The sequence below is a fragment of the Bombus flavifrons genome, chromosome 4, assembly GCF_040668555.2.
Source record: "Bombus flavifrons isolate JBK064 chromosome 4, iyBomFlav1_principal, whole genome shotgun sequence".
Classification (NCBI taxonomy): Eukaryota; Metazoa; Arthropoda; class Insecta; order Hymenoptera; family Apidae; genus Bombus; species Bombus flavifrons.
Window position 1 is genome coordinate 9,143,930 of NC_138445.1, and position 19,760 is coordinate 9,163,689.

At 42.4% G+C, this 19,760-nt stretch overlaps 1 protein-coding gene across 4 annotated transcripts in view; it reads right to left on the reverse strand.

Annotated features, from left to right (window-relative positions):
• Positions 1-19,760, reverse strand: part of Syn1 (Syntrophin-like 1) — a 358,979-nt gene that overhangs the window by 154,143 nt on the left and 185,076 nt on the right. For all 4 annotated transcript variants that reach the window (XM_069111670.1, XM_069111672.1, XM_069111673.1 and 1 more), the window contains exon 3: positions 7,568-7,756. In XM_069111670.1, coding sequence (XP_068967771.1) covers positions 7,568-7,756 — 189 coding nt within the window. The remainder of the gene's footprint in view (positions 1-7,567; positions 7,757-19,760) is intronic.

Consider the following 19,760-nt stretch of genomic DNA (forward strand, 5'->3'; position numbering starts at 1 on the left):
CGCGTGGACAGCGGTTATGCGCTGGCCACGCTAAATTTTACAGTTCTACGGTAATAAATTTTACGTCCAAGCATGTGCACGACGATTGCCTCGCGCGTATTACTCACATCCGTGAATCGAAACTGTTAGACTTGAACCGTAAATGCAAATACGTTGGGAATGCGTCGCCAAGATTTATTTGTATCTCTCTTTTACAACTGAATTGGTTTTATCGATAGCAAGATGCAGCCAGGGCATTGTGTACCAACGTTAACTACAGATGACTGTAACGTATTGCAGGAAGAATCGTGGCCCAACTTCGAATTTCTAGTTATTGTGAACGCAGTTATTGTAAAGAACAGAGCTACCAATCCTATCATCTTGTTTTTCATAATTACTATACATCTGCGAGTGCGGTATTCATCGAGACAGAGATATGTTCGCGTACCACTTTAATTTCAATTATTTACGTATTACAGCAGAAATCCATTTACATGAAATTCGTTTATTTGAAGGAAATTTTATCTATTGTCTGATCAAATGAACTCTGAATTCAATTGAACTGTATCGGATACGCATTTAATCTGAAAATCAATAATCGAATCCACTTATCTAAATGTATACTCCTATTATGTGAATGAAGAATCACATGTAGTACTATTGTAACACATTTAGCTACACATTACATATTAATAATTCTAATAAAAAATCTTCGTCGGACTGTCAGAAGTTCTATAAACAAATAAATCTAGAATGTAAAGGTCCACTTATCCTTGATCGCTCAAAGCTGGCAGCGGAAGCGGGAACCCCGAGGGTTCCGTTATTAAATAATAATCGAGAGAGTGGTCGAGATAGATACGTCACGTACGCGGACACAATCGCCGGTAACGATATCCCTGTCGTTAGTGTAACGGGCATTATCGTGGCCGTCGGTTCTACAAACCGTAGCGGCGCGACCTCGTGTAACGATATTAGAGGATAATGGAACCGTGCACGACGACGTAGACGACGTAGACGAAGTCTACACGGTCTGATAATAGTCTTGAGCGACGGTCACACGCGCGGCCTCGTGCACGCGCCAACGCGCCACCTCGCGTCCGCTGCGATTCGCAGGACGCTTGGATAGTAATGAGAACAGGTAGCGTACGCCCGAGGGTCTTCCACGCACAATGCAATTCCGCTTGTTACTGATAACGCCGTTGCAATTCTAGAACGTTCGTTACGTATGCCCTTTTTCATCCCTTTCCTTCGTCACCCCCTTTGTACCTACGCGAGCTCCTTTTCGCGCCGGACAACACGCCGCAAATTTCCAACGTGCGTTAAATCTCGCCTACGTTTAATCGTCTCATCTGTTTGTTCCCATTGTAGAGAAAGTTCAAAATACGATCTTACGTTTGTGCGTTCTTTTGTTCGACTAATTGTACTTGCTGTTTGACACTTTTTAGTGCTTCGATGGATTGGTTCTCAAATACTGAAGGATTCTTTGTCCTAAGTATGGTACAAAAGGAATCAATTCTTGGAGACAACGAGACGAGGTAACCTTCTCTGTGGTTAGGATCACGAGCGAATCATGAAATTGAGTATTCGAGTGCAATACGATCGACAAACAAAGCTTTGTCTCTCTGATACGATTCCTCTATAATCTCGAATTAACATTCAACTGATCAAGCAACGTGCAATGAAAATAATTTAACCAACTATTTTATACAACATAAAAATAACTTTCTCACAATTAAGAATTTATACTGGGCATCTCTATAACTCTTCTAAAAATCATTCTATTTGGATAAACCTAATTACGTACAAAGCTAAAAGTAACTTTGTCTCTTTCTTCAAATGCTAACGAGACTGGTATCTAAATCCCGTGAAACAAAGAAATAATTCTCACACAGGTAAGAATCTGTATACCCGTTGCGAAAACAAGCCTAGTCGGACAATGAAACTTAAAGGCTTCCCATGAGGCATAATCACCGGACAGACAATCGTTCTGTCCGAACAAGGAAACAAAAGAGGGAACAAGCGACTTGCCGGCTGATCTAGGCTCGTTAATCAGTCGGTCGGCATATAGAGCGCAATTATCCGACGGTAATTAACTTCGCAAACTGCAGCCCCCGCGAAGTCTAGCAAGGCGAACGCGCAAAGGACGGGTCGGGTAGATGGTTGATAGCGGCTAAGGGTGGCGGTGGTAGTGGCGTCAGCAGTGGATGGTAGATGGTTTGGATGGAAGGTTCTTCGTGGGTTCCAGCCTGATGGAGCTGTTCTGGAATTATACACGGGGTTAGCCCTGAAAACCAGGCGGCAGCTAGCTTTTGCCCCGGAAACTAATTTAACTCTCGCATCCTCCGCCCTGCCAACCAGTGGCGTACAGTTGAATCTCGAGCTTCCACCATCGACCCTCACCGATTTCCACCCATCGCTCGTCTATGTGTAGCCCCTAGTTCGCGGACGTGTTGTGTCTCTGAATCGAAAGTAGGAGCGCGTGGATTCTCGAATGAATTTACCTTGAGAAAAACTAAATACACATACCCATCGACTGTGTTTGTGCACGTTTACACGAGGGAATCGACGTATTTGAAGTTTCATTTGATTCGACGAGGCTCGAATGGAATGGAAAGTGTATCATAGATCTGGTCAAAGCACTCGATCTACCGCTACGAATACATACGAGTGATTGCGAGTTTGATTGCAAGTGGCTCGTTCGAGTACCATTTCGAGGCATTAATTAGAAAGTTGGCGAGACCCAATCGAAAGGAGTATCTCTCTTCGGTTCCTCTATAAAATGACCGATTCGATTGGGAAATATTCGACTTTACAACCAGTCGAATTATCGATACCATATTTTTTAGTCATAGAGTGCTCGACTTATAATGGAAGTTTGGGTAAACCAAGCGATAAATACTTTTTTCTCGTCAGTTTGCCAACATAGGTTCTCGTTAAAGAGGTACAAGGGAATTCTCGTCCAATTTGCGTGGTCAACGATGATGGAGCGCTCAGGTAGGAAAGATTTCGCAAGCGAGGAGGCGCGTGCGCGAGCCGAGACCATTGTGATTCCTCGATATTCGTACAATTAACAGGTGATTTTAATTGGATGAGCCGGGCTGGTTCTTTCAGCGGTTCACAGGGCACTCTTCCTTTTAATGGAACCCATCTAAAACCTGACGGCTCTGGTTATGGAAGCCTCTATCTATCCAGGTCGCACTCAGCTACCCGCTAATTCAATTAGCCAATTTTCATTGTACCGTTCACGCGTCCACTGGTCCGTTTTAATTCGTAGGTAGAGCCGCGAACGATAGTCGATATCTTCTTTTCTCCGTTCCTTTCTCCCGTCCGTTCACTGTCCCTTTTTATACATTTCCCCTCTAATATCGACGAGCCTGGCTGCCGTCCATTCCGTGTTTGCCCTCGGTCAACAGCGAGTCTGTCTTCATTCTCTCGTTCTACGAATTCGCGCTGTCTTCCATCTGTCCACGTATTATCCGCAGTGTTCGGTAAAAGGCATTCGTGATATTTCATTGACAGTCGTGCAGATTTTCTCAATTTTCGGTAGACGAAGCAAATACGAACGTAAGAAAATTCTTTCCAACTAACCAACATAGAGAGAGAGAGAGAGAGAGAGAGACAGACAGACAGACAGACAGACAGACAGAGAAGAAGAAGCGCAGAATGAAAAAGAAGCAACGAAGAATGAGAGGAGCATAAAAGTAGAAGCCTGAGAATAATCGATTCTTCTACGTTATACATTACTAAAGAAAATAAGGGAAAAAGTAGGGCAGATAGTGGAGCAACATAAAGAGAAGGTACGCGATATCAGAGGCGACTACTCGCCAGGGATCGAAGAGAGGAAAGCTGGTGCGGGACAGAAGGCTCCCGTGGGTGCGGCGAATGTATAAAATCATATTTTTACGACATCGCGGGACGAGAGGTGCGAAATAACAATTACCCATCCGTCAGTAGCGTACACGACGTCGCTACGTGTCGCGATAAATTGTAAATAAGCTCCACCGTCTCGGAAATCCCTGGAATCTGGATAAACTTTTGAAAAGATATTCCGGTCGAACGTGACGCGTTTCTCGCGCGGCTGATGGAAACCACCCCCAGCCCGAGATTTATCGTAAATTTTAACGCGACCGTAGCACAGACGCCGCACCAATGCATTCACCATTCGTCCTATGGGCAAAAAGGAAACCCATTAACGTCTACCATTCTTTCCGCTTGTTCGTAACGCGCGAATCCGCCCGGTGAAAAAAGCATCGATACCATTCGCGGACGCTAAGTCCGGCTAAAAGGCAAGGTCGAAGCACAACTCTTTCGATATCGATTGGAGAAAAGCTCAGGAGTACGTACGTTTGTACAAGCTCCTCGCGAAACAACCTGTACATGTTTGTTATTGCTTGCCCGTACGATGAACCGGTTTCTTTAATTTCCGACCTGGAACTCGCCGGCTCGAAGATAAACGAACGAACACGACAAACAGAGACGCGGAAGAGCGAGAACGTTGAATATTTGACGAGCAAACTCCGGATGAATTTAACGACATTTTTCCGTGCGATGTTTGCCCACCGCGTCCCCGCCAATTTCTAGATCCGTCAGCTATCCGGTGCTAGTAATACAGGATAAACACGACAATGTGCCGGGCAGAATCGAAACGGGTATGGTTCCACGTCGGGAACTGTTGACTCGAAAAATACCATAACGTATCCGGAAGAGACGAGAGCCAGCTCGGACTAGTCAGCTTAACCGTCGCGAAGCAGATACGAATGGAAGATACAGCACGCTTCTGATTGCTTTCCGCAATTCTCGGAGCCGGTACGATTCCCTTTTCCCCTTCGAGTCGACCAGAACACTTTCCCGTGCTGCCGGTTTTTCTCCGGGGGGCACGGCACGATTTCCTTTTTCCAGTTGGCAGAAGGCGAAGACTGCGGCACGGATAACGCAAACGTACGGCAACAAAACGATAGAAATCCGTGATAGACAGAGAGAAGCAACGGTAGGAAGATTGCGTAAGATGAGTGAGAGAGACGAACGAAATCCCCGTCGAGGGACCTCGGTTGATAGTTCAAGAGCGAGGAGAAGAAAAGATAACGGTGGAAAAAATCAGAGAGCAAACGGTGCTTTATTTACGAATTCTTCAGGCAGGATGCAACGACGAAAGAGTGACGGGACAAAAGCGAAGGGAAACACGCTGTTCCTTCGGGCGAACGGTCGACGATGCTTTTCCAACAACGCGAAGGAACCTCCTCCTAGGCAAATGCAGAGAGTTATCGGAGGGCAAAGGGTTGAAAAGGTAGAAAAGGGGGAAGAAAGGAACGTCGGAGGGTTGACAGTTTGAAGGGGACCAAGCAAGGGGATTGAAGAAGGAGCTCTACAGAATTAAGAGCCCATTAGCCTTTCATTAACTAGACGTTGGATACGCGGAGGGCTGACGGATACTCTTTTCTAACCCCTTCTTTGTGGTCGTGTCCCTTCAAAGAACAGACGAAGGCATCTCGATGAAAACTGGATCCATTCAAGCCTGGGCAGCCACTTACCACCATCTGGTATACACGCAAACGAGTTCCTCCCCCTATTATGTTCGGGCCTGAGGGGAGGAATCGCGTTACGTTCTCCCGGAAGTGACGCGGATGCAGCCTGCTTAAGTTTAAGCGACGATCGAAAAAGAGGAGACGTTCTTAATTCACGCTTGCTTCAAACACCTTACACGATACGATATAAGCAGAATCTCAGCGTGAGGAGAAAGGGCTGCAAAGCCAGCGAACGATGGAGGCGGCAAGGAAAATGGAGAAAGGGAGAACGAATGACGCGAAATCTATTTTAAAATTAAGGATCAACTTATCGCAACGGCGCAGTTGCATAAACTCAAGCACCGGATAGTAGGACAATGTAAGAAATTTAAATATGTATTCGGTTAAGTATACATCAAGATACATAGTGTTTGGTAAGGATTGAATAATATTCGTCTATTACGATAAATAGTCTATTGCAAACATTGAGAAAGAAAAAAGAAGACCGTCAGTGAATTCTTGATGCACCAATAAGCCATCCATTGCGAATGGTTTAAGAATAATTGAGATCAGAAATTACATTGGTCAACTGCATCAAGTTGAAAAATATTAAAAAGTAATGAGATTACAAATATTATCTCTTTTTCAATTTATCTCGGAGTTTATAATTTTGCATACTCTTAAGATACCTTTTAAAGAGACACAAACAAACATATGGAATTAAGTCTTTTATTCTTTGAGAAATTCATACTAATTTAATTTCCAGACCGAGAAATAAAGGAAAAACAGAGAAGAAAAGCTCCAAAGGCAGACCAAGCTGTGTGTCACGACACATGTAATCGCGATGAAGATTTTCTCGCGCAGAGTCCCCATTCTATTAGACGATAATTGACTGTCAAACTCGCGGCACGCTGGCGCCGTGCACGGTCGTTCGACTGTAATGCCAGAAACGGGTTAATTGCGTTATGGCTGTCATTATCTCGGTCGCTGAGCATGCAGCTCTCGAGAGGAGCGCCACCCACGAGACGCGGCTTGTGCACGTAATCCCGGGTATGTTCTGCTGAAACGTTTACTTCTAAACGTGCGGGGCAAGAGAAATTTCGCCTCGTTTATTCGATTTGCCAACTCGCGCTTCGACTAGTTTTTTAACTCCTATCCGGTGGTCTCTCGTGAAACTTCCACAACTCGCTGTGTATCATTAGAACAAAACTATGGCCATCCTCGTTTTTCACCATTTTTACACGCCAAATACCACAACCGAAGCAATTAAGGCCGAAGCTGAAGAATTTGTTATTACCTCAGAGGGTTGAAATTAAATAACTCACGGTAACTAACTGATGCTACAAATAACAGAAATACCGATGTCCAAAATACAGAATTTATATCGGAGAAAAAATATATGCTTCTGTCCATGTATTTTAAAAAGAATCATTTAAGTTCCTCCAACAATCCATCGTTATCGATCTAACAAATTTCTGTTAGAAACGTCGAATTGTATTCTCGTGCTAAATCTAACTGTACGAAGCAAATAAATACAAACTGAAAATTTAACTGCGTGTCTGACTATTCTTCTAGTATCTACTTAAGCAATCGTTATCCATTCATCTCTATAAAACACTGTGTCAAATTTGCCAATATTGATACATATTGAGACGTTACCAATCAATCATGTAATTTAAAGGCCTTGGAAAACTAACTTTCTTACAAATACAATTTGTCTTTGTCAAACCATAAATAACGACGCTTCACGAATGTGATATTGCAAGATAAAGACTTGATCTACGAAACATCCAACGTCCTATCCAAAGAAAACCGCATTTCGATTCGGAATAAAACCTAGCAACGAAATATGACAGAAGGGCTAGCAAGTGAGTGAAACCGTTCATTTGACCGGGGGGGGGGGGGGCAACGTTAATTAACATTTTCGCGTTTGTCGTTGGGTCGACGCGTTTTACGCTTTCACGCTCCCGTTCAGCAATTTCGTCGAGTTCACCTCGGCGACGTTCGGTCGGGCGAACCGCGCTCGATGTCGCGGCAGGAATTAAGCAACGCGTGTACGTAGATAACGCAGAGATGGAAGAACTTACCGGGATCGGAGGAAGGATGAGCCCTGGTGAGTCTGCAGAGTTGCAGCGGCAGATAACGTGTATCCGCTCGCGGTGGTGACTTTGGAGGCGGAGGCGTCGCACTCAGGAATCCACGCTGCAGTTCCCAGCCAACCTCCTGGATGATCGAAGCTTTCCTAAAATACGGTGTCACTTCCCTCAGGTATTTCACTGCAACAGAAAAATGGCCAACTGTGAGAGATTTTTGTTTCGACATTCAATATCGTACGCTTTAGTGAAAAATAAAACAATGGAATTGAGAGAAGATGAAAACGCCAAGATTTTGACAACAGCGCTTTCTAATTTGAAAATTTCTATCTCTATAGGTAGATTCAGTCTTAAACTTTCGACCGATCGATGATATTATCAAAATCTATTAAGTTGTCCGGAAAGTGTCATTCTTTCGCAAACGTGTTTTTTGCAACAGTGCACCTCCATACAAACGTGAAACCAAGTCTGTGAAATGTCGCGGTTTTTATCTCAACAGAACAAAATCGTACGTAATTCGACAAAATAATATAAAACAAAAGACGTTGTGCGTCTATTATTTCCTCATAAAACGAAAGAAACTTTTCGGACAACTTAGATCGCGGCCCCTCGATGAAGAGTCACGAACAACCAGGCGCCATTTCGTGGATGATGCATAAGTAGTACAGGTAGGGGAACGCTGATTCTTCGGTGTTTTTACGGCGTCCAGCCTTGAAATTTGCCGTGTACCTGGCCGACAGTGGAACAGGCCGAGGCGAGCCTCGTAAATCGTACCCCGGCCGGATCTCTGTTTCGCCATCGAAGCGTCTGCGAGATACGGTACCGCGGTCACGTACAGACTGTTTCAAAATCCAATTTGTCGTTGATGTTTCGACGTTGCTGTGCCACCGACGCGATTACATATAGGACAAACTCGTTAAAGTTCGAAGGAACACACTGTGCACGAGCACGGGAGGGGCTACGAACGATAAGGGGTGAGTGGTAAAACGGAGAAGAGAAGAGGGATACGAAGGTGCGCGGGAATAGTCTGCAATCCTGACACGAGCTAACCGAAATACTGAAACATGTAACACACGCTCAGAGGGTGGCAGAGTAACCGACACCCTCGGGCGAACGGCGAATTCGCAGGAATCCCGTAAAAACCGGTCGTAAAGTCGGGATACGTTCTCCTGGAGGAAAGACGTGGCTTAATATCGAACTGATCGGTGGAATATCGACCGGCCTTTTGGCCCTCCTATTCCTCGTCCTGGAATTTCCGTCCGTGCTCCGATTCTCGTTACCGAAATTACCGATCTATACGGAGTAAACCGTGGGTTTACGACTAGTTCTTTTTAGAAGCAGAAGTCGATGGTACGTGCGTGCACGTGTGTGTGTGTGTGTGTGTGTGTATGTGTGTGGAGAATATAGCATAGCAGCGTTGTTGATGGACGTAGTTTACTCAAATTTTCTCAGGTAATCAGCGGTACACGAACACGCTAATGTCTTTCATTCATCGTAAACTCTAATCATAACCATTTGCTTGTCAATCTATCTGCTCCGACAGAATCTTTTCTCCCTCATCGTGCACAACGTGACTAGTTCGGTAAACACGGTAGCAATTTCAACGATGCCCATTGATAAGCGACGTACACCGTGGTCGTAATACAAGTCCCTAGTAACCAATCTCGTTCACTGAGCGGCGCAAACAGCCATCCATCTGTCCAGTGATTCGTCGCATTATTAATAATTAGACGCGCTCGTGTACGCGACACGACTGTTTGTCCCCGATTTCCATCCAATTGGATTACCGCTCGCGTCACCATAGAATTTCATTCGCTAATATTGGCCGGATAAATCTGGTCGTCGGTCATCGACGTTCTTATCCTAGCGCATCGTGATCCGCGATAATTCTCCGGTTAGAGAATACTTGTCTCTGTTTCTACGAGTGTTGCGATTGCTGTTAAAACAAATTGCAAACGTTTGATTTCCAGAACTATCGAATTGAACATTTTTGTAAGCCTGGAAATTGGTAATTGGCAACATCGATTATATTGTAAAGCACACGGATAGCCAGGTGACCGGATTCCAAAAACTTCTATCATTCACCATTTTGCCTGAAAATCACGTCGACGCATCGAAAAACGAATATCGAATATGGACTACGCTCATACGCTTTTACTTGGATTTCGTGGAATTTTGGAAAGCCACGAGTCGAGATCCGAATCGTGGTATGTCGAAAATTCTGTCTGGACGAGCGCGATCGTCGTGTGGTCCGCAAAAACTCGAAACGTTCTGGTCGGCCGCGCACCGACCGGAACCTGCTGTGCAATTTTCCGCGCGCGTTCGACACGCGAGCGAACGAGCTTCACCGAACGCGGCCACCTATAATTTCGATCGCGTATTCGAGGCCGATCGTCGTTGGCCCTCCCATTCTCGAGGCTGGCAATTTCGCTCGATCGACGCGGCCGATAACGAAATCCGCGGCTCTCCCCTAGATAATTTTCGCGCGTGAAGTGAATTTCACGATGAATCGTGCAAGAGGAACGATCTTGATATCGCCAAGCGTTTGTTCGATTATATAACTAAGTCTAATAACAAACGATTGTAGGATCGTAAATGAGCCTTTTCACCTAAATATCTTACAAATTAATCACTTTAATAAATCAAGCATTTATCCTTGGTGCATTTCTGCTATTTTCTTCTCCCTTATTATCCTGTTTCTTTTCTCTTTTATTAACATAGCTCTTCAATTTAGCAGATTAAATCATCCTTGACTTTTTCCACGGACAATTTTATTTAATATCCAATCGTCTGTGTCTGTGAATTTGGACTCCTTTCTATTTTCTCAATTTCCGCAGACATCCAAATATAGAATAATCAACAAGTTAGAAGAAAGCACGAAAAAGTTTTTGCAACGTATATATTGACATACGAACGACGTTGTCGAAGTATTTGCATCCAAATTACTCATAATCCTGGGAGATTTTAAGACGACAAACAAGCAGTTAGTGACTCTGAGAAAGCAGTAAGTAACGTTTTCGACGTCAGAGAAGAGGTCAAGGAGGAAAAACCCGGAAAATCCACAAAATATTTGAAAGTCGAAATACGCTTTCTGTTTGTGCGGTCTCGAAATAATTATAATTATAATTACTCGTTGTAAATGCTCCATTAATATAATTAAGAGATCCCACTCGGAAAAATATTCCTCTGATTAGATTACCCGACACGAATGTATCACTTAAAAAAAAAAAAAAAAAAGCGACGAAAGCGGAATAAAAAGCCGAAGAACTGACTAAATCGTGAAACAATAAATCAATTAAGTGAGCGTGGGAAGAGTCAGGCTTTATAAAATGATTATTGATGGTAGAAAGACGAGTTAAAGAATCATGAAAATAGGTGTCTATCGAGTCACTCTAGAACGCTGCAAGTAATTGGAATTTCTATTAAGATACGTCTATGCGAATGGTAGAACTGTTAGGACTTTATCTTCGGAATTAGAGACACTCGCAACGAGACCACGTTACAGCAAAATACGCTGGTTTCTGGAATATGCAACATCCCCGGAGCTCGCTACTGCTAATCTACTTTAGCAACTCTCTAAGAACAACTTGCAGGTAGAACATTAGTTTTCCTTAGGGAATGGAATCAATTTCCGCATTAGGATTAGTTAAACGTTCGAATCTTTCCGAACTTCGCCAACTTCCAACAACTTCTCTGGTCTCTCCAATATGTACGAGTATCATACGATACGTAGGTGTATCATATATCGTTTGTGTGCATCAAAATTCATAACAGGAACGGTATGGAAGAAACATCGGCAGAAACGAGTCAGAAAGATAGAAGAAAGAAGAGACGAGGACAGTTTGAAGGCGACCGATCGAGCTCCGGGGACGCGTTTGAAATAAGAGGAAAACGAATAAACCGGAAGTCGATCGCTGTCCGCTGCCGACGGAAGATATTTTTAATATCCGGCGAGGCAACCATCCGCTCGTCTTATCCCACCGCCTTGGCACAACCCCGTGTATACAGAGAGGGACAAAAAAGGGTGGCTTGCGTCTACAAGGGACATCATCTCGTATTGAAATTGCACGGAAATTTATCCCAGATCGGTAGGTAGCTATATCGATGCACCATTCTAAAATTCGAATCCCGATGAAGAATGGATCGTCTCGATCGACCTATTCTTAGACTTTGCTAGAAACGTATGGGACCGGACAACTTTGTTGGAGAATTCGAACGAAGCACATGTGAAATCTTGATAATTTGTTACTGTGAGAACAAGAACACGGGGGATGATGAACGATGAAGAATCGAGCAGATAATTATTCTACGGTTATTAGGAATTACCAAAAGATTCCACGTGGCAAGAATACGTATTGCTGATGTTATATTTTTGAGAACGTAGTATAATTGAAAAATGAAAGAGTCTCGTATGTATCGTGTAAAATTAAGTAAGATTTAAGCGAATTGAATCGTGTTGAGTGAGAAAGTTATATTGTATTATTTCTATGTTATTGTCGAATGTAATTCTAGTTTCATAATGCTATTAGCCGATATATTCCTACACCGTCGCTTCATTTATCGCCAAAAGTGGACGAATTTCGAGCTAATAATTACAACAGCATATTTATAGGTATATCATTAGCCAGAATTAAAAGCTTTAAACGGAATACAAATTGTTTAGAATTTTGGATCTTAATAGCCGAAATAATGGCATAGGAACACTAAATTTATACTTAGAATTTATATTAGAATAGTTATATATTTATTTGATAAACGATTTCAAAGATATTCATCGATACACACTTGCACGCGTTTCAGCACTTTCTTTGTCTCACCTTCTTCCATACCAGACTGTTAACCGACTGAACAGTTTAGATTCTTTGTTTTCGAGATGCCGCGCACACACATTTTTCCACACACTGATATTCACATACATGCATCACTACTACGCAGCTAATCTATTCTAGCACATAAAGTTACACATATCTCAATACAAATAATCCGGGGAAGCATCAGAGACCAAAGCGGAAACGCACGCGCGACTGGCGTATGTCATTATCACTTTGACTGCCACGGTGGTCATTGATGACCGGAGCATTTGAACTTCTTACAACTGTAAAAATTGTATGAAAATTGACAGTTGGGGCATTTTGAATATAACCGATAAATAGAAGATACTTTGAAATAAAAAGTGTCCCATTGAACAATTAAACATTTTTATTAGAACATCGATAAAAAAAAAAGAATGAGAACAAATCTTGCATCTAACGGTGCATTGTGTTTGCATCCATATCTTTGAGAGGTAATCTACGAATATTATTATAAACACACCTTAGAAAATAATCGTAAATGCAATCATATAATTGAAGTTAGAAGTGTGCACATACCTTCCTATTATATATATGTCGGGGTTACATTGGAATTTAGAGTTAGGGGCGTGAAACGAATCTTCGTTTGGATTACACAGTGTCGTTATTCAATAGAGAAGACATTGACTAGTGCAAATACGATTATTATAGAATTGGACAAGTAACCGTGATAATTAGATACTCGAGAAACTAATGACAATGATCCTAGGTTCGACAACGAATCCGCGGTCAACGGAATGATAGATGAACATGCTCACAAAATCTAAGTCGGATTCTTTGTTAAAACGTGGAATATCCACCGAGCGTACAGACACTAAGTCACTCGCTAATACGACCTCACGAGAGAATGAATTTCCGTCGCGATGATGCTGCAGAGGAAAACTATGATGGAGTGTGTCTAAGGACACGAGATCATCAGATTCGTCGAGGATAGCCTCTGTTCAGAAGGTGAGGGAAATTGGCGTTGCTACTAATTGGTCAATCTCCATATCGGTGGTTAGAAAAAGATGCTAGCCGCCCTCGAGGGAAAGTTGCTAGTGGGAGACGCCGTTCGTTGAAAGAAATAGATCTCCCCTATCTTCCCGTAGTTGGGACAAAGACTGTTTGTCTGTTTGAAGGACTTTACGTAACTAGATCTTAGTGTTTATAACGGCCCTCGGGCTAGCTGATCACGTACTGTGGAGACGCATCGACATCTGGCAATCATCTTGCTCGAAGAATAGGGTCTGCGTGTGGCGAGCCACGGGACAGAAACCGTTGGAATGTTTACTATCGCGTGTCGCTACAAATATTTCTTTTAAGAAGAGCTATAGAATTACTCCATACCTTTGTTAGGCAAAGCGTTCATCCCTTGACCACGACTACGTTGGCGACTGACTGTCGCCTCGAGCCCAAGCTCACTATCACAAATCCCGAACAATTACAATCGGATTGAATAACTACAATTGTTTAATTACACCTATAGTAGACTCTAGATTACAATGTTGCGGAATTATCCAAAATTCCAAAGGCTCCGGTGCTCTTTCATCTCCGACGTATAGAATGAGCAAACACTGTTTACTAATATCTTCTACACGTTTCAACAATATATTCTACACGTTTTGCTTGCGACGAAATAACGAATGCGAATAGCTTGTTGAAATAAACGAAGCCTTGTTATAATATGTCGCTATCAACTGTTAGCGAGGCGCCACGGTAGTCACCCGTGACCACCAATAAGATAAACGGTCCATTGGGGAAGAATGTTGCCTTACATCATCAAGTTATTATTATTTTGCCATTATAATACTCCCGTGGCGTCCTGAACGAAACATGTGATTTCGGCAGTGTTATCTAGTCTCGCAACCAAGAGATCGATATTCGAAGCAATATAGGATCACGCGAAACGAAGTTACTGGAATATAACGCGACAGTGAGACGCGAAAGGATGATCAAGAAGGCGAGATGAATCGCTTTAAAAGGGTTCGCCACCTGTGGTCCCGGTACTGTGATCGACAGGTGGTAAACGGCACTTTGCAGCGACGCCAGAACAGAAAATATCCTCTCACGCGAGGATCCTTTCGCTATTTACGAGCGGCTCCTCCTTATACGTGCTATGCACACTGGCAAAGCCGATTTATTCTGTTGGCTCAGACTGGAACCCGCGTCCACCAGAAAAATGTACAGATGATCTTGTTCCCATGAACAAGCTGGCATGAATATTGAACGAATCCGCGAGACGCGGCAGCGAGCGTGCCAAACGTTCGTAAATTTTACGCTCTATGTACCAACATTATCAACATTCGTGATGGAACAATGTTTCACTTCGTAAAGTGAAAATATACGCTGCTAGAAGCAATTAGGCAATTTTCTTGCATCAATCGACAGAAACGAGGAAGAGTTTATACATTTGATATTATATGAAACGCTATTTCTACGATACCGTAACAAAGATTGACTTCAATAATTTGGAAGAATACAAGAACAAACGAAAGATGATATGGAAATCAAAATGACACGCAGATCGACGCTCTAATAGGATTGTTTTTAGCAATTCAAGGATTAATAATAAGTAACAATTGTCAACTTAATAATTAAGAAGGAATCTAGCTGGAAGCATTGCATTTTATGCTCCACTATCGCAAACGAACCAGTCTACAATTCAATTTTTAACGCCATTACAAGCATTTGTTAGAGGTAGCAAGAAATTAAAATTGACGAGAATCCGTGAACTTATCGATACGATATTTCTCCCGCGTAATATTGTATTTGATCCGGTAAATAAGATGATGTTACCGGTTCGGTGAGCTTTCTTCTCGGGATAAGTTTCGTTAGATTAAACGCCTGGGTCGTCACGGGAACGCGACTGATCCCTCGAGATTTTTATTCGCCAACCGAGGAGGGATGCCTCCGGATAAGAAACGTCCGGGAATCTACCCCTTTTTCGCGGCTCTCGCGTAATCGTATGATTTACATTCAAATTTCCTTCGTGGGGCAATACGACCTGTTCTTCGCCGAAATTTATTCGGGATTTCGTTGGGTCCGAACGATTCCAGCTTACGGTGGAAACTGGAGAAACTGCCTTAGACATTTCCCTATTTTACTAAAAGTATATCGCGGGCCAGAAATTTTACGATACTGTTAACTCTGATTACTTCCGGATATCGCGTTAATTGATACGCGATCGAAGAATTTGAGAGAAATTTCCAAATTTTATATTTAGACGACCTCTTGATGGAAAACATTTTTCCTCGATAAAGCGAATTCTTGAATAAAAGGCGAAGGGAAAATAGAAGCTTGCAAACGTATATACGGATCGTTAGAATCTGTCACTCATCGTTTCAGGTGACGCATATTTACGGAGGGGCATCAGTTTGAGCATTTAATATAACACGATCATTCGAAAAGTAAGGAATAAATGTCTTTTACAATTTTAATTGCGGCCAGGTTTTTTAAATATGTTTACTTAGGTATTCCCAATGGTAGAACATAAAGTTATGTCACTAAAATTTCTGAATGTATTTTAATATTAGTTATAACATGCAAAGGGAAAAATATACATCTATTAGGTTGTCCGAAAAGTGTCTTTCTTTTATAGACACGTCTTTTACAACAACGCATCTTTATACAAACATGAAACTTAATCTGTCGAACGTCGTGATCTTTAGTTTAATAGAACAAAATGGATCATACGTAATTCGATAAAATAATATAAAACGGAAAATATTGTGCATCCATTATTTCCTTATGAAACGAAAGAAACTTTTCGGATGACCTAATACATGCAAAAAACATCAGTGAACTTAAAAACTAAGAAAAAGATGAGCTTGGAAGAAAAAAATACTTTGAAGGATATTCATCTTGTACTTACATAGAAAGTATTTTTTATGTCGTCAGAACTCAAGAACATACTTCGGTGAACCAGCCTGTATGTGTTCTACTAAATAACAATTCTCTGACACTCTCTATATTGTCTACAGATAAATTAAAAACTCTGATTGAACAGGTAATGCGATGTGACAGTTCGCAACGATGTCAGAAATCTGAAAAACCGAACGGAGCGTCTCGGTTACCCGGACAAAGAGCAATCTAGCAGCGGAAATCGCGCAATTAAAGAGGAAGGAGGGCTCGAATTTTCCCCGGTACGGCAGACTGTCGGCCGTTCGAGCGAAAATAAAAATCCAAACGGGCGGCGCCGCGGCAGTCGTTTTCTTCGACGACGGTATATATACTGCATTTAATCGGGCGAATGCGAATCACTAGAACGTCCGGCGGCAGTTGCAATGTGACGGGCAAGGAAATAAGTATAAATGAAAATGAAACGAAGATCGTCGCCTTCTGTCCTTCTCCTTTTACTCAGACTTTTATTTCCTTTTCTGCTCTCCAACCCCTTTCATTATTTCGTCATAGTCTCGCTCGAAAAGCATTCACGACGATTAAGCATTTCTCTCTTCAGCAAGGCCTTATCACGATGCTCGTCCACGAATCGAGTCCAAGTTGAAGTTGGTGATCAGTGGAAAAAGGATGAGTTATTTACGTAGATGAAGAACGTGTAATTATAAAGATAAGTAGAAAATTCTCGTATTCATTCGTAATATAGAGTTTTTGCATTAGTTGAGAATTAATTATGGAGAATTAATTATTAATCACGATGAAACTCTACAATTTAATTAAATTGTAATGAAATCATTCCTCTTCTCACAAGCAAAACAGATACTAATTACAAAGGATTAAATACAAGTACATATCTGCAACGCGTAATGAATTTATATATTCATTCGTATCTAAAAATGTACGATTAATTGGATGAAAAATAGTAAGAAGTAGATACATGTTTGGCAACAAATTTATCTGTATCGTTTCGTCCTTCTAAACAATTAGATACCAGGAAATGATAGCTTGCAGGAGATTAGGTCCAGCTATGGTTACGGAAACACGTTCCTCCCCTCGAGAATAAGCTCTCCCTATTTGAATCGATTTATCGGTGCGCGTGTAACGTGAGAAACGCTGCGTGTTCACCGGTTATTGTCATCATTCACCAACGCGAGCCATGCGCAAGAAATATCTTGATGAAATATCTGTCAACTATTTGTTCGATCGTAAATAAAAAGTGCTAAAGCTTTGTTTGATCCGAACATGACGTTCTCGCAATAAAATTTGGATATTCGATCAAAAATTGAAGCCGTGAAAGGATCACGAATCTAACTTTAGGTTAGGTGGTTTTTACGATGTAACGAGATCGTAAAATCGATCGAGCGAACAAATTGACAGAAGGTTGAGGACCTGTAAAACTCGGACAAGAAATTGCGTGATGTACCATATATAAATTTATCCTTCGAATATTTATGTTTGAATCTCATTCTTATTTTCGCAAAGAAAAAAATGTTTAATATTTTAATGAAAACTCCCACATAAAATTGACGTCTGTCTATTTTTCTCATAACTAAACACTTAAATCAAAGATATTATTAAGCATTTCTTAAGATATCTGCATCCCTGGATATCATCCGATACCTCTCCTTGACGCTCGATAATTTAATCGAACGCTTCTTTAGACGTCTCACTTTAGGTAAGAATTACCACGTAGCAGCTCTGTATAAATATACATGTTCCGAACGATCGAAATCATGGAGTTCACGTCTCTGAATAAGTTCCATTGGTATCCGCGAGACATCGTCAAATAAAACACCTGGCCTTCGTGGAAATTCTAACGAGTCTCATCAATTATTCATAAAGTTGACGTCTGTTCTTTCCGATTCTTATCGCGGCTGATTCCAATTGAATCTCGATTCGGCCTAGGCCGCATGGCACGGGGCTAATTTAAATGGAAGCAGGGCGAATCGAACGTCCGGTTGAAATTCGACCGTAAAGACGAGGACGAGACGGAACGTCAGCTTAATTTGTATGCACGACAGCAATAAATGCTTTATGGCTGCTAATAAATGAGGGCATGCGAGTGGCGAACGGTTGAGCTACTTACGCGTAAGGCCATGCGAGAACATAGGGCAGCAGCTTTACAAGCGCGTACTCGTTCCGCGATAGCATTAAAATGTAAATTCGCCCGGTATCGTTTCATTGATCGTAAACAAGAGAGTGTCGTGTGAACGAAAAGGAAGAAAAAGAGGAACTGAAGATAACGTTGTTATCTTAAATGGAGCTGGCCGCTTCTTTATACGCCGTCCGTAGCGTTCAATTATAGCCGAAACGCTTATAATTCCCGGCAACTTTGCATAATGAACCCCGCCGTAGCAAAGACATTCTCGAAAGCCTCGTTGGAAGTCGATCGTTCGCGGGAACGTGGCGGGATATAAATTTCCAAGGGTCGCGAGAATGGAAGCTGGTTCGTCGACGAATCCCTGGGATAAAAAAGGGCGACGAAACGACCATAAACCGGTGCTTTTTCTTTAGATCCGACCACCGACGACATGTACAGGGTGTTATATCGTTGCACATCCATTCGGTACGCTTGAATTTTTCCTTCGCTCAATATAAATCCTCCATCAGCGCGTTTACTCGGTGAACACCGACGAATATGGCAGAAACGGGTGATTCACGGAGCTGCTAAGAGAACCCCCTCGACGTAGCTCGCGGACAAACGAGCCTAGGGTGTCGGCGATGTTTCGCTTCGATTGGGATTTCGAGCGGAAAAAGGCGCCACGCGTTTGATTGATGGGCGGTTGGATGTATGCAGGAGCTTGAAAATCGAGAGCGCCGGATGAAGAGGGGATGAAGGGCGTTAGAAAGTTCGTACCGATCGACAACGGAAATGTCAATGTCTCTGACGGGAAATGAAAAGCGCCAACATGTAGAAATATTTTAATTTTCCACGGAGACACGAAAATTCGTGGAAATTTGTGCTCGAAAAGGGGCAGCACGATTTCGCAACGTTCAGCTGACTACGAATGTACCTACGATAGATCGAATATATCAGCAACCTGTGAAACGCCTGCATATCTATGCAGCTACGCTTCTGATCAAAACTTTGGATACACCTTTCTTTGTATCCGTATCTCCTTTACAAACGCGAAATGCAGCGCAAATCGTTTGCTTATTCCCTCGCATCAGCCTGTACAAACAAAAATGTATTAAATCGGCACCTCTAACGAGATACAGACGACCGATCGACGAGAGGCTTCTACCATTTTCTAACGAGTAATTAAATATCAATGAAGTTGCTCGAATCACGCACGATGAAACCAAAGCAAATTCCGACAGAAACCAAAGACCGTGCATGAGAGGGATAAAGTGGTGCCACCGGTAGCGCAAAAGCGCATTATATTGGAAAAGTTCCGGCATCGAGAAGCCATGGAAAATAGCAATTAAAAAGGTAGTCGGACGTTGATGAAAAAGCGTATTTT